The sequence below is a fragment of the Astatotilapia calliptera genome, chromosome 3, assembly GCF_964374335.1.
Source record: "Astatotilapia calliptera chromosome 3, fAstCal68.1, whole genome shotgun sequence".
NCBI lineage: Eukaryota > Metazoa > Chordata > Actinopteri > Cichliformes > Cichlidae > Astatotilapia > Astatotilapia calliptera.
This window is the reverse complement of record NC_137424.1, coordinates 61,193,915-61,210,513: the sequence shown is the minus strand read 5'-3', so window position 1 is coordinate 61,210,513 and position 16,599 is coordinate 61,193,915. Positions and strand designations below refer to the sequence as shown.

The window sequence follows — 16,599 nt, the reverse complement described above, 5'->3', positions numbered from 1 at the left end:
ACGCTGTCAACTGGTCTGTAGTGTTTGTCGATATCTGACAAGTACGCCAACCACAGGGACAACAACAGCCAGAGGAGCAGGGAACATGCAGCTGATTGACCCGGAACTTATGCAGGGTTCATTCCCGCCACAATAAAGGGACTGGCGGAAGTGGGGTCAGAAGTTACCGTGGTTACATATGTGTAATGCGAGTGTGAGTAATGTGAATGTCTAAGTTGTGGGATAAAATTGAGGCACAGGCAGCCAGAAGGGGGGGTGCCTCCCCTGCACCCTGTGACACACCTTTACCCGAAGGCCCTGCCTGTGTGGGTGATTGTGGTGGAGCGGGAAGAGGGAGGCAGCTGGAGATGGGGAGGGAAGGAAGGGAGCGGGGCAAGTGACCCCTCCCTGGGAGAGCTGGCCCCAGCTCCCCCGCTGACCCCAGTAGGCACCCCCATACTCTGCAACCCACCAGGGAAAGGGGGGCCCTAGTTCAGCAGCGCTGCCTGGCCTTGCAGAGCCCAGGACAGCCCACCCGACCCCACCACAGAGAAAACTGCACCCACCCCGTCATCCACTCATCTTCCAGACTACACAAGACAGACGCCCAGGCTGAGATCTTCCTCCACCTCTCTTGTAGCTCCCCTTCCTGCAGAGTGAGTTCCTGAAGAGAGGAGACCTCCTGCAAGGCCTTGTGTGGTTGATGAAGAGAATGTGCACTAAAGGATACGCTGTGGAATTCCCAGTACCAGTATGATCGTGTATCCTTCCTACTATCCTGCTAAGGTTTCTACCGACTATTCTCAACCACTGAACACAACCCAACATTACAAGTGGCAAGAGGGACTCTCCCTCTCAGATCATTTCATACACCTTAATGAGCAACATTTTATGCTTCCATCATAGCTAAATGAGCCCTCGTTAATTTGGTCATATTTGATTCATGTCCTGAGATTCATCTATTCAACAAAAGATGCAAAACCAAAATATTTTCTAGATGTAGTAATCTCTAAATAATTTGTCAAACAGAGCAACCTCAGCCTCATTTCAAATAATAAGTTTAAAAGACATTATCGAGCATTTTTAAGTAGAAATAACTTTATCTTTCTTCATCTCAAGCTAGCTGTTGTTGTCTGTAAAAAGGCCTTTAATCAAAGTTCTAGAATAAACCAGTAAAGTGTAATTATCAAAAATAACCCAGTGATTTTTAGAGTGTTGGAATTCACTTTTTGCTTGCCATGTTTTATTTCATAGTAGAGGAGAAATCAGTGATATCTGATCAGGTCACAGTCTAGTTGAAAATGGCAGTTTCAGAAGAATAATGTGGCTTCTTCTGAAGCGTATCTTCTACACAAACAATTGGGTAAAATCTTGGCCCAATATTTGATCAAAGCTAGCGAACCTATGACCCAATAGAATTATTCAAGCCAGGGAGTTAATTAACCCAGCACATCGCCAACCCAACTCTTGAGTCACGACTTTTAAACCAACATTTAAACTAATAACCTACGGCTTTTACCCAGAAGTTGTTATAAAAGTAACCTAACATGGTTTTATTATGTATTTGCAGAGGTTTTGTGAAAAAAAGTTCAGTTTGTGTTTAGAGGTTTGTGAAAAGGGTGCAAGCTTGTATCTTAACAAGTATGACAATGTACAAAAGCTTTAGCAAAATATTTAGTTATTTCTGAAATTTAGCACTATTAGGTGAAACTAAAAGTTTGGGACGAGGGAAGCAAAAGAGGGCAGACTTATTTAAAGGAGACCTCATCGTGTGTGTGTGTGAGTGTCTAATTGCATGCTCGTGTGTGGTGATGCCATCAAAAGCAGAAACAGGACACAGAAGCAAATAGCATCAGATTAAAAAGATTAAAGTAACTTCAAGAGAAATTGGTGTAGTTTCAAGAAGATTTATACGTGGGTTAATCTATCAGTGAGTTAATCTAATCAGTGAGTGTTTAAAAACTGAACTCCAAGCTTACATAATGTTACACAAAAACACAGATACTCACAGACCAGTTTGATTCAATGCTTAATAGTTTAATGATGCAGAAGAGAAAAAAAGTTTTGTTTTTAAGTTTTTGCTAAAAGCATTCTTTCCATTACACATTTCAATTGCTCCTTTTAAAAGACACAATCACACTATTTTATGTCACTTGTCGCTTCGTTCCTTATGCATCGTTACAGCAAAAGAAAAAGGTAAAGATGTGAAAACAGATATTTTGAGTGATATATGAGAAGATTTCTTTCTTTTTCAGATGACGTGCCTTCATGTCAGCCCAGGAATCATCACTTACTCTTAATGCAGACAGAAGGGAATCGGGACTGGCAAGAGATATCATTCATACACAGATCTCCTGTAAGCACCAAAAATCAACTTTAACTGAAATTTTTGTTGCATGGACACAAAAATATAGAATATATGAGAAAAATATTTTGGTTTTTTTGGTTTTATGTATAATGACAATAGCACTTGTATATATTATTTACAATTTTATACCTGAAAAATTCATTTCCATGCATTGCTCGCTGCCCAAGTTGTTAGGCTCCCCCCGACACCAGTTTGTGTATTGGAAACGTGTTCCATCGATCCAAAACCAATAACCCTCCTACAGAACAGAAAAAAGTTAAAAATAAGAAATCGTTTTTTAACGAAACTACACTTTAACATTATACATCGACTACCAAGTTTGGACACACCTTCTCATTTATTGGTTTGTCTTTACTTTCACTACTACCGACGTTGTAGATAGAAACTGAAGATATCAAATATATGAAACAAGATATATGGAATTATATGGCAATGAAAAAAAAGATAAGAATGAGAAATAAGTAAAATATCCAGTGGATAGATTTATGTTTTAACTGGCAGACTGGCATACCTGTTGACCATCAGAACCACCAATCCATGTTCGTCCATTAGCTCTACTCCCATCAGATATCACCCTCTGAATCAGCTGGTATTCCCCAAGGCTCTGTACAGATGCAAGGTTTGCACTCATGGACTGACAGTTTCTCTACAGTAAACAAAAAGACAGAAGAGTTACAGAAGATTTATAAAACAACCTTCATGATTACACCACCACAAACATACAAATAATAATAAAACATACTAAGAAATATTTACATTGACTGACAGAATTATTGATTTTAATTATCTGACCTTTTATTAATAGCTTACCATTCAACAAGTAATAAAAAATAAAGTTTTTAAAAAATTATTATATTGAAAGGACTAATGATTAATACATTTACAATCATTTATCATTCAGAATTATTTCATGCAGTTAATGTTGGTGGCTTAAACCATTTACTGCAATAATTAGCATTATTTTTATAAATTAAAAAATAATATTTGCTATTATAAGCTTGGGTGCATATTTCACAGTACATATAAGAACTGGTTTTAATCGAAGCAAAAATTGACAGGTGATTTATCCATGGCATAAATTGTAGGAACGTGAAACTGGAGACTTTAGTTTGTTTGCTTCTTTGTTTGTATTTCTTGTTTACTAATATATTGTTACTGTTTACTTGTTAAAAAGTAAAGCCATATATGACATATATACATATTTGAACAAATGATAGCATTATTAAAATTCAATAAATGATAACATTAACAATGATCAATACATACTATTATCATTTTAGACAAATTTTAACAGTACATTGGCTTTGATAACATTTTAATAATTGTCAATATAAAAATGTTTAATATAATATTAAAAAATATTATTATAAGCTCTTATCCAAATATTAAAGAATCAAAGAAACACAGTCACAGTAACTGGTGAGTCCTGATGTTATTACCTGAGCATCACCCCAGGGTAAGGGTGTAGAAACATAGAAGTAACATTTGTTGTTGGACTCAGTCCAACCAGTGGGACATGATGAGGACTTCTTGAGAACATAGCACTCATCTGACAAGAGAAAGCAAACATATTGTGTGACAAAATGCTGACCCAATTCCCCCTTTACTGGAATAATTATAATTATGGTCATTAACTTGTGTTTTATTGGCAATAGTTTTACTTTTCAACAAATTTCAACTGGAAAATGTATCATTTTCTTCCTTTAGATTTCTATTTTTAAAAACATGTATTTAAAAATAGATCTTATTATTTGGACAGCTGTATATAGCCCATTGACATGCACAACATTCAGTATGATACTAGTTATATACTTTTATACTTACCCTGAGCAGCGGTCAGAGCCATCATTGCACAGAGAAGTGCAGATGCAGTCAGCAGCTTCATGATGATATTTAGTGTCTCTGTAAGAAACACATTAACAAAAGTGATTAGCAGTTTGATAAAGAAAGGATAGAAGATCCTCAGCATATTTGTAACATACCTGTCTGTAGAATGTCTTCTCCTCTTTCAAGTGTCAGCCTGTAGCTTCACCCCTCATCTGGTGATGAACACTTATATACACTTTCTTATATTTACATTTCTATACCAGGAAGAGATGCACTAAAAATACTTAAGTATGTTTTGATTCCATGCTTCACTACCCCTGTCTTTACCAACCTTATGCAATTCTCTCCACCCATCTTGAATTTCATGGATGTTTAATTTCATTTATTGACTGCTTGTCAACAAAGATGTCACGCTCAGTTCTGTTCCTCGCTTTGGTTTACAGTTGTGATCCCTCTGTTTATATTTGTTTTCTTAGGTCTTCTTAGTTTTGTTTTTTAGTCTGTAGGTTTCTGTTATCATGGAGAACGGAACAGGGGAGTTTTCATGTCCCATGTTTAGTCAGCCTTATCCCTTCCATTTAGTCTTGTCTCTGCATTCGGTGTTCTCTTTCTATCTCCCCGTCAGTCTTGTTCCCATGTATGTTTCTCCACTGGTCTCAGTGTCACACCCAAGTGCTTCATGGTGTTGAAATCTCCCAATTCTTTGAATCTTTGGGCTGAAGGAAGGACAATACTCGGTGTATAAATGCTCAATCAACAATCATTTATTTCCATACAATTCAACACAAAGAGCATTTAGAACCATCATGATGGGGAGACATGCCTGAAGAGGGTCACAGCAGTCTCGAAATGGTGACGTGTTACTCAGCTTCTTATAGCCGCTAGTGGCCCCCACCTAGTCGTAAAAGCCCAAACATTCACATTCTTTCTCTGTTACGGCGCCTAAGTTATGACCTCGGCTCCCTGTCTTTCTCTGCTCTCTGTAAAGTGGGGGTATGGAATGTGGTCTATCTCCCCTGTCTTAGACACAGAGTCTCCTGAACAATCTTTCTTTTTATGATTCAACAGTAAAGCATGTCACGAAAACAGTGTAATACATTCACAGCAGATCAAGGATACAGAGTGATGCACACTTATCTAATAAACTAATAAGTGAATATGTTCTTTTAACTCAAAAGTATAATGAGAACTAAACTACATACAGATCACACAATCTATATAAAAGGGTATAATATGATCTACAGCAGTATTCTAATTCAACTACTTTGATTACATATATAAGGTAACATATAATAACAGAATAATCTGATAATGGTGATATCTGAGTATTTCTATAAAAAACAAAATACCTAAAATGGGTAACAGATCAATAAAGAACAGCCATAAAATAGACAGTTTAAAAAAAAGGAAATGAACACTTTGAAAGCAAATCAGATTTGATACGATTTGATTTGACAACTGTAGTAGGATATCATTTATCCTACTACAGTTTACACCTTAAAGAGAAAGCTCATGAATGTTCTCAGCTCTGGAGACCATCTTCCCCCTTATGGGAAAATAGTTAGTTTTAGATGGCAAGTTGTCATGAGAGAAGTATCATTATAATATTTGCTGTAATGTGAGAGTGTTTACAAAGTCACTGTATCAGCCTCACTTCCTCATGTGCTACTGTACCAACTCCCATTAAAAAAACACTGTTGGCACCATCAGTCACACATGAAACTGTTGTTTCTTTAGAGATGGGTGGATGCTCAGTCAACACCCTCATCAAATACCACTAAAATTCAACAGGGTCTTTTTTTTTTACAGTTTTCTTATGCTTATTTTTGTTTGTAGCATTTTCAAGTTTTATTTGATTTGTCTCTTTTTTTTGTTTTGTCTGCAATAATGAATGAAGTGATGCTTCCATAAATAATGGAGAGCAGAAAAAAGTTTCACTAGGCAGCTACAGCTTCTGTCCTTTTGTGATAGCTTTCACTCTCTCAAAACAAGTGTAATGTTTGTGAAATGCTGACTGTTCCTTATTGAAATATCAGATTTTTTTCTGTTACTAGGTCATACTTTGTATTTATTGAGGGTGTAAAATCATATTGGATATATATGGACTACGTAATGTTAGGAAATTATGGATGTCACATAGTTAGAAGAAAACCAACGATTTTTGGGAAAAGCCTAAAAATCATTGTCAAAAAATGATGCAACAGGAAAGTCCATTTTGGAAAGGTTAACATAAAATAATGTTGATAACCAAACAGTTGCTGGTCCCCATTGACATAGTATGGACATAGTGTAAAATAACAATACTATGGAAGTCAGTAGGGACAAGAAACTGGTTACCAACATTCTTTGAAATATCTTCTTTTGTGTTCAACAGAACAAAGAAACAGGTTCAGAACAACTTGAGGGTGATGATTACCAAAATAAAGTTTTATTCCTTTTATCTTATTATCCATTTTATCTTATCCCTTAGCATTTAATTACTTCAGTTATACCAAATAATAAATGACCATCTTATTGGTCTCTTTTTAAGGTTAGTGGTGGAATATAAACATTTTGGGTTAACTGTAATGAAAACACATTTAATGCATAAACCTAAATTGAATTTATTATGAATATAGGACTATAGATTTGTCGAAATAAGTACACAAGAGTTAGTTGAATTTAAGTCAAGAAATGAAATCAAAAAGATCATGACATTTCTAAACGTATTAATTTTTTAAAGAATATTCATGTATTAGTGCATTGAACAAGAAAAAAATAAAACAAGTAATCATTGTTCTAATTATGATTTTTACAGTAATTCCTACTTTCTACTGCAATCATATATTCTTACAGAATTTATCATGAAAGAAAGCACTAAGCATTCATTTTGAGAGTTAATCTTGGACAGCCAGAGCACACTTAGATTTTGGCAAGACTGAATGGACATGTCAAATAGTGCACAGTTAGTGAATAAGGCCAATTTCAAATGTCTGCTGTAATCTACTAGGCTAATGCTCTTACACTGAAGATTTATAATGTGATGTTTACAGGACCCATAATTCTCTCCTTCTTCTCTTTTCAAGGAAATCCTAGACACCCTTCCAGAAGACAGAACTCTGCTGATGACTAATGAAGAAGAGTGCACTGCAGGTCCTGTTCAGGTAGAGGTCCCAGTGGATTCAGGTCAAACTAAAGAGCAAAACCAACTACTATTTCTGGCACTCAAGCTCAAACACATTTTGACCAACGACTGTCTTGAAGATATCATGAAAATCCTTAATGTTGTTGGTGGCAGTGATTCAGCATGCAGGACAAAATATTCATTTTACAAAGCTTTTGATGATACAAAAGACATTAAAATCTGTTATGTGTGTGAACAGGGTAGTAATATAATGTCAGCTGAGCTGGACCAAGTTCATTGTGTTCAATGCAACATCACCTATGACCAGTGTTGGGACTAACGCGTTATTAAGTAACGCATTACAGTAACTACGTTATTATTGTGTTAACGAGCACGGTAACTAGTTATTATGCCAAAATCAGGAACGCGTTACTCGTTACTTCGTGTGGTGGCTATCGCGGAGCTTCCACAGATTCAGTAATATTAGCAAGTGGTGGAGGCCAGCAGGTGGATGAAGGAAAAGGGAGGCAGGAGGAGCAGAGACCCGAGGCGGCCGCCGGTCCAAGTGTGAACTGAACTTCAGGTAAGAAGTTATGACCTGCAGTCTCTCTAGGTCAGATATGAACCAAGTTTAGGTGTAATTTTTTTTCCTTATTCTGACTAGCTAGCATGACGGAGTTTCTATACAGCTGGGTGGGTGCTATGTTACTGATGTTGAACTTTATTTTGTTCATAAGTTATTAGAGTTGCCAACCGTCCCGTCTGGTATTCAGAGAAAATATTATGCGTTTCTTATTAAGGTGAAAAGGAACAGTTTGTCCCGTAATTCAGCTACAATGAAAAAGGCACAAAGCTGCAGTTATTCTGTGTCTTTGCTGCACAGCTGCCTCTTCTTCTTTCATTCTCCCCCTCCCTCTCCCGTTTCCACTTCAATCATGAAAACTGATCAATGATCAGCTGATAGGTTTTCTCTCTTGTTTATTTATCGCCCACTTTGCGCCGAAAGAGGAAACCAGCGGATGTCGCGCTAAACAACAGCAGCACGTTTAAGCTTGATCAGCTATTGTTAGAATTTATTTAATATTAATTTCTAGTATCAGCTGATGTTTGCTGGAGCCACAGCTGCAAAAAAGCTGCTGGTCATGATATGGTTTGGTTATCTGGTGAGAGGGAAACATGAAGATGAAACCAGGAGATGTCCTTACTGAATCATCAGAGCTGAACAGGTGATGGTGAAACAGGTTTACCTTTTAGGTGACATGAATGAGTTGAAGGGAAGTTATGAACTGTTTCTGAGAAACAAATAACACCAGGATCCTTTTTTAGGTAGCTGACAGCTGGTAACTGTGCAGGGGCGGATCTAGCAATGTGTTGCCAGGGGGGCATGTAGGGCATTAAAAGGGAAAGGGGGGCACAAAGAAATACTTTTCTTTCTTATTCTCATTTAAAATGTCTAGCTTTTAAAAAATAATTATCTGAATCTTACAACAAACGATTGATAGATTGATGCATATATTCCATCAAAACAGTGTACATCACTGTCACAACAGCGTTTGTTTTCATTCAAAGGCTTTATGATTTTTCCTATAATGCTGGGCCGGTCTCTAGTCAAAATGCCCGGGCCAATTTTCTGTCCCAGTCCAGCCCTGTATGCAGCTCATCTGCAGTCTGGTGTTGCCTACATCTTCCTATTCAGAAGGCAGAATTTCCGAGTTCTGAGGACAAACGAAAGCACCACGACTGCAGTTTTTGTGTTGGATGTAAAAGGCGCACATGACGCTGTGACGTAGGCTAGAATCATGGCAGCAGTCAATGACGGTCCAGGCGTGGGATTTCTCTCATGGAAATTGAAAGAAATCTCCGTCCCGGGTTTCTCCGTGGATCGGGTTTCCTCCAAGGCGTGAGCACCGATAAGCAGAGTTTTGTCCTTTCCTTATAAGATTCCTAATTATTCAAAGTAACGCTCAGGTATGCCGTTCAGCTGGGTTAGTTACGACGTCGGGAGCAGTTAGGAGAACAAAATGATACAGAGACTGTTCAGGTTGCTCTCCCACAATCAACTCAAAGGTTTATTCAGTATACAACAGTTTATATAAAGGAAAAAAAGGTTCATGTGTCAGCAGGTTCTCAGTTCAAACCGGTACAGACCAAATAAGGAAACGTCTTCCTGAGCAAAGAGGTATCCTTTGTGTAGTTTATCAGTTCAGCTACAATTTATGATCATCCCAGCAAAATACACTCCTAGACATAGAATACAGAGTTCTTTCATTAGTGAATTCTGAAACAAACCACCTGGCCTTTAACAAGCTCTTTTCTAAAGGATAAGGAAGGGAGGATGGGAGTAAGGAAGTGGTCTCATCTCTGTGGTATTTTCGACCTTGGGGTACCAGCCTGTGAGTCTTACACATTAATTCTTGGGTCACAGAGAAAGAGAAAAACAACTAGTAAATGGGCCTTATTGAGTAACAGTTTTCCTGTATAATATCACTATAAAACAATATCCTGTAAATGCTACCATGGTATCAAAATATCACAACAGAAATATGCACATTATCTTTTCCTTTCTATTGGTAGGTGGCACAGTGCACTTGTGACAAGTAAGCAAGCTAGAAGACTGGCAAAGTTATGGAAGAAACACATTAACAAGAGAATTCTGAGTAAAACCAAAGTTACTTTCCCTAGTAACTAGTTACTTTGAAAGTAACGAGTAACTTGAAGTAACTGAGTTACTTTTGAGAGAAGTAACTAAGTTACTATTTTAAAGTAACTTACCCAACACTGCCTATGACACAGTGTTGCCAACTCCCCAGTAAGGAAAATCGCTATTGGTTGTCCTAAAAGTCGCTAGAAGTCGCTAAATGACGTCATCGCCTAATTTGCATAATTGGTCATGCTAATGTAACTGTAACCTATGTTGTTGGAGAGAGAAATAACATCGTGGAAGAGACATAAAGTGAGTAAAAAATGTCTAAATGCATTTAGAGTTCATTTAGAACTACAAATTAAATTTCTTTTAGCAATTATTGTTTTTTTTAATGTCACATTTCCAACCCTGCTCCTTTACCCGGGCTTGGACCGGCAGAAGTGACCCGAAATAGGCACTCTGGTGGAGTTACTTTGTGCGTGTGTGTTTATAAGTAGTTTTAAACCTTGTGATCCACAAAACAGCATAAGAGTAAAAGAGTAAAAGAAGAACTGACTGCGTTACAGCACCCGCTGCTTGTTGAGAGCAAAAGCGATACGCACTTACGTGTCTTTTTTTAGTGACTTTTTTTAGAGAAAAAGTCGCTAAGGGGTCTGAAAACTTGCTAAATATAGCGACAAAGTTGCTAAGTTGGCAACACTGCTATGACAAAGCAAGTAGGTTTTAGCAATAACTTTTTCATATACTGTTATGTGACGGCTGTGTGGAGGCAGGAGAAGGACCCAAAGTGCAGACTCTGGAGGCACAAAGTAAACTTCCAAAAAAAACAGCTTTAATGCTGAACTGAAAAAATACCAGAACTGAGACTTTAAGCATAAACTCAGGCAAGCAGACAAAACACACAGCAAAATAAACAGTAGATCACCACATGGACACAGAGAAACACAGGGCTTAAATACACAGAGGGAGCAATCAGGGAATGAGTAACAGGAGGGAAACACAGCTGGGGCAAATCAGGCTTAACAAGACAAGGGGAAGCAAAACCAGACACATTAACATCAAACATGGACTTCCAAAGTAAAACAGGAAACATAACACAGACTCACAGGCAGGCACTATAACAAAGGGAACAGAGACATGGGACCAGGGCAGACAGACACTGACTGGATGTGGGGATACAGCAGACAGGGGTGACAGCAACATGGCACACAGACAGAAACCCAGAACACTAAAACTCTAACCAAACCCCACCCAGAGAACCTAAACTAAGAATGATCCTAAAAACCATAAAGCAAAACTAGAATATAATGAAATAACAAAATCAAAGAACCAAAAACACAAAACACTGGGTCAACGACCCAGGGACCCTAACATATACCTCTCCTTGGAAGATCAAATCCCAAATGTCTTGAGAATGCCAGGAATTACAGATGAATTAATAGGAAGGCAAACAGAAACATCTACTGGTTTTTTGTATCTTAAAGGCCGGTCCGTGTCTTACATAAACCAGTCTGTGGCGCAAAAAGGTTGGGGACCGCTGCTGTACAGCATGAAGGTTAATAGGACCGTACTCATATGAATATGATGTGTAAATTGATTGATTCTTGTACCTCCACGCCGTAGCGGCCCAAATCTTCACCCCAGTGAAGAGGTGATCGTTTTCTCCTTGTTTTAATAAATTAAGCCGTTTGGTCTTTGTTCCCCACAACATATCACCAATTCGAAAAAAATCAAAATTAGCTGTATGTAAGCGGCAATACATGAAAAACCATGGGACAAGCTGGTTTATGGTTATTTTAATAAAAGAAACATGTCTATGCAGATGCCCAAAGCTTAACAAAACGACTGCTATAACAATTTAACTTTTGTACAACCAGATTTTCATATACTTACATTTGAAAGTGTTTTCCTCTCCTGCTTCGACCACCATCGTTATCAGAAACAAATCTCCTCTATGACCCGCAATGAAGCCTGGGATATAGTAGGACGCGAAGGATACATCGGACCCATCCTTAAAATTTGGGGCAAAGTAGGACGCATTTGTCGCCACATTTTGAGTGCTCTTTGAATTCGGACAGCCCTTGTCACGTCGCTGGGACGTCATTGCATCCAAATATGGCATTTTAAGCATCCTTCCCCTGAATTCGGACACAGCCTGTGACTTATGGGAGCAACATGCTTGCACGCAAATACATGGAGAGAGACGGCTTTATATGTTTTACTCCTCCAGAAACCCTTTGCAACGTTACGGGTTGTATGAACACTGTCTGTCATGTTTGATAAGCAGCAGCCGTTCAACCAGGCCTTGTATGGTTGAGGTCTCACCCGAAATCGGATGCATCATCCAACTTTTCTGCAAAGTTGGCCCCCCTTTACAATGATCCCTACCGTATGGGGTAGGGGGGGGATAACCCTCCATACTTTGGAGGGCCTGTCCCTAGAGGGGTGGCATCTGATACCTGACCTGACATATGAGGTGACGGTGGCTCATGAGGTTAGGAAGCGCATTTGTAACCGGAAGGTCACCGGTTTGTTCGCTGGCCTCTCTGCCCTGGTCGTTGTGTCCTTGGGCAAGACACTTTACCCTACCGCCTACTGGTATTGGCCAGAGGGGCCGATGGCACGATATGGCAGCCTCGCTTCTCTCAGTCTGCCCCAGGGCAGCTGTGGCTACAACCGTAGCTGCCACCACCAGTGTGTGAATGTGAGAGTGAATGAATAGTGGCATTGTAAAGCACTTTGGGTGCCTGGAAAAGCGCTATAGAAATCCAATTCATTATTATATATGACATACATACATATTAGAACAAATGATAGCATTATTAAAATTCAAAAAATGATAACATTAACAATGATCAATACATACTATTATAATTTTAGACAAATTTTAACAGTACTTTGGCTTTGATAACATTTTAATAATTGTCAATATAAAAATGTTTAGTATAATATTAAAAAAATATTATTATAAGCTCTTATCCAAATATTAAAGAATCAAAGAAACCAGTAACAGTAACTGGTGAGTCCTGATGTTATTACCTGAGCATCACCCCAGGGTAAGGGTGTAGAAACATAGAAGTAACATTTGTTGTTGTACTCAGTCCAACCAGCAGGGCATGATGAGGACTTCTTGAGAACATAGCACTCATCTGACAAGAGAAAGCAAACATATTGTGTGACAAAATGCTGACTCAATTCCCCCTTTACTGGAATAATTATAATTATGGTCATTAACTTGTGTTTTATTGATATTAGTTTTATTTTTCAACAAATTTCAATTGGAAAATGTGTCATTTTTTTCCTTTAGATTTCTATTTTTAAAAACATGTATTTAAAAATAGATCTTATTATTTGGACAGCTGTATATAGCCCATTGACATGCACAACATTCAGTATGATACTAGTAACCTATTTTATACTTACCCTGAGCAGCGGTCAGAGCCATCATTGCACAGAGAAGTGCAGATGCAGTCAGCAGCTTCATGATGATATTTAGTGTCTCTGTAAGAAACACATTAACAAAAGTGATTAGCAGTTTGATAAAGAAAGGATAGAAGATACTCAGCATATTTGTAACATACCTGTCTGTAGTAGTGATGGGATTTCCGGCTCTTTTTAGAGATCCGGCTCTTTCCTTTCGGCTCACTAAAAAGAGCCGGCTCTTTCGGCTCCGAACCGGCTCTTCAGGTTGTTTTGTTGATTTAATTAATTTATTATTAACAATAATATAAAATTATGCACAAAAGGAATTCCTAACATAAAAACAAGTGGTTTTATTTATATATGTTTATATATAAATATATGCGGTGGCCCCTAGAGACAAAACACGTACAAACTCCAAAACACATTTCTAGCATGAACTGAACTTCCAAAGCAGAGCTACTAGATCACTTAAATTACACAATTGAAAGCATGTGTGTATTGTTTGTGTATTTATACACAGGCACTCATATATATATTCAAATAATTTAAAAAAAAGTTCATTTACCTGTTACTATGACACACCAAATCCGGTCGTTGGTACTTGCTGGCTTGTGTAGCCACAAGATAACAAAGGCTCAACACTGCGCCCAGCATCCTGGAGCACTTCTGTTGTCTTTTGTACGTGTTTTGAGTTTTTATGTGCTTCTGAGTTTTTATATGCTTCTGAGTTTTTACGTGCTTCGGAGTTTGTACGTGTTTTTACGTGTTTTGGAGTTTGTACGTGTTTTTACATGTTTTGGAGTTTGTACATGCTTCAGAGTTCGTACGTGATTTGAAGTTTGTATGTGCTTTGTCTCTAGGGGCCACCGTAAATATACTTTTATTTATTCACTCCACATAAAATGTAATAAATAAATCATATAATATAAAAATCAACTATTCACATTTCAAGTTTTAACTATTTAAATTTTCAGCTTTTTCCTTTCACAAATTTAAAGTGAAAAGAACACAAAACACTGCAAACCACAACACAATTAAATATAAATTATAATATGAAAACTAAAAGAACATGCACATTCTCTGTCATATGGACCTGCATGAATAAACTTTCTCAATCCTTTATCATCTGCAACCGAAAATAGTTGTGGATGATTACTATACCTTTCTAATGTTGTTGTCCCTGCCTCGCTTTCTCTCTCTCTGGCTCTGTTCCTGTGCTACTGAGTGTAACTACCGCCCCTCCCCCCTCTGCCCAGCGTAAAGCACAAGGCTCGCGTGCAGAGTGAAGCGGAAAAAAAGTGCGAGAGAGAGGCTGAGAGAAAAAAAAAAAAAAACCACGTGACAGCTCGCGATAAGGAGCCGGCTCGCGTCGTTCATGTCAAAGAGCCGGCTCTAAGAGCCATTTCGTTCGCGAACGACCCATCACTAGTCTGTAGAATGTCTTCTCCTCTTTCAAGTGCCAGCCTGTAGCTTCACCCCTCATGTAGAGATGAGCACTTATATACACTTTCTTATATTTACATTTCAATACCAGGAAGAAATGAACTAGAAATAATTAACCCTTTAAAGCCGGTGGGAGCGCGCATGCTCTGTTTTGCGTAACTATTTTTAAATCCTGGTAGCACTGCAACCACGTAAGCTAGCGCAATAAGTTTTTTTTGCATATGAAACCCGAGGAGTTGCACTTACATCTTATGCTATCAGCTTGTCCTAGGTCACAGTTTCCTTCCACATATAGCTTTGCAAAAACTGCGTAAAAAGCACTTGGAGCAACAAAAACATAATATTCCAGAAAGACGCTTTACCGATCCGATCAGCTGTTCATAACACTTCCTACGTCCATCAGCACGAACTGTTGCATGTCCGCAATGACTTGCCCGAAACCAGAAGTGATGTCATTTTCGCGGAAATGTAGTTTTTTACCATCAGGGCCTCATGAGCTTATACTAGTGTTTTTAAAAGTTATGTTTGACTTTCTGTGTCATTTCTGGGATCCTTAGGACTCATATTGCACTGCTGGAAATAGTGTATTTTGATGCATATGCTGCTTTTTTGCAAATTTGCAGTATAATATTTATTTTCGTTTTTCCTGCAGTGTATAGAAATTGGTGTATTTCAAAAATAAAACTATGAAGACACTCAAAATAAATTTCCTGTGGTGGGAAACTATTTGTGCAACTTTTTTGTATTTAAAGTTTTGAGGGATAAGCCTCTTAAATTTCTCTAACTAGAAATATGTGTTAAAAAAACAAAAACCATTTTGAATTTTTATTTTTAGTTTATTGCACCTTTTTTTTTGCAATTTATCTAATTACTATACACTTAATGCATGCATGTTTTTAAAATTTAGGCTGTAATGGTTGTATTGATGTATAGCAACTTGAAATGCTCCCAAAAATGGCACTACAACATGTAAAAATATAATAGAAGCTCTAGCGGACTTGGTTCTATGGTAGGTCTTATAGGGTTAAGTATGTTTTGATTCCATGCCCAATTACCCCTGTCTTTACCAACCTTATGCAATTCTCTCCACCCAGCTTGAATTTCATGGATGTTTAATTTCATTTATTGACTGCTTGTCAACAAAGATGTCACGCTCCTGGGTCTTTGGCTCAGTGTAAATGTGTTTGGACTTTTGATTCTGGGTTGTTTAATGTTCTATGGTTAAGGTTCTGTTCCTCGTTTTGGTGTACAGTTGTGATCCCTCTGTTTATATTTGTTTTCTTAGGTCTTCTTAGTTTTGTTTTCTAGTCTGTAGGTTTCTGTTATCATGGAGCACGGAACAGGGGAATTTCCATGCCCCATGTTTAGTCAGCCTTATCCTTTCCATTTAGTCTTGTCTCTGCATTCGGTGTTCTCTTTCTATCTCCCAGTCAGTCTTGTTCCCATGTATGTTTCTCCACTGGTCTCAGTGTCACACCCAAGTGCTTCATGGTGATATCGGAGTATTTCTATGAAAAACAAAATACCTAAAATGGGTAACAGATCAATAAAGAACAGCCATAAAATAGACAGTTTAAAAAAAAGGAAATGAACACTTTGGAAGCAAATCAGATTTGATACGATTTGATTTGACAAAGTTTCATTGCAGCAACTCAAAGAAAAGCATCATTTACACATAGCATAACATGGCTTGGTCATTGTGATGCACCAAGCAAGTTACAGCTTGGATTGAATGATTTTGACATCAACTGCAAAAACTGAAAACGTGTTTGTATTTGTAAATATTTGTAAGTCCATACAAGAAGCTGATTG

The 16,599-nt window shown here is 37.9% G+C and overlaps 1 protein-coding gene across 2 annotated transcripts; it reads right to left on the bottom strand.

Annotated features, from left to right (window-relative positions):
- Window positions 1-1,995: 1,995 nt before the first annotated feature.
- On the bottom strand, window positions 1,996-13,420 carry LOC113017873 (ladderlectin-like). Of its 2 annotated transcripts, XM_026160980.2 has the most exons (6): window positions 4,330-4,417; window positions 4,172-4,249; window positions 3,787-3,896; window positions 2,859-2,993; window positions 2,477-2,585; window positions 1,996-2,333 (listed from the first exon to the last, which is right to left on the bottom strand). In XM_026160980.2, the coding sequence occupies exons 2-6, from the start codon at window positions 4,230-4,232 to the stop codon at window positions 2,266-2,268; spliced, it is 483 nt and encodes a 160-aa protein (XP_026016765.2). In that variant the 5' UTR covers window positions 4,233-4,249; window positions 4,330-4,417; the 3' UTR covers window positions 1,996-2,265. The 2 variants fall into 2 exon arrangements, with proteins under 2 accessions (XP_026016765.2, XP_080149282.1); XM_080293156.1 differs by lacking the exons at window positions 3,787-3,896; window positions 4,172-4,249; window positions 4,330-4,417 and adding exons at window positions 12,961-13,070; window positions 13,345-13,420.
- Window positions 13,421-16,599: the final 3,179 nt, after the last annotated feature.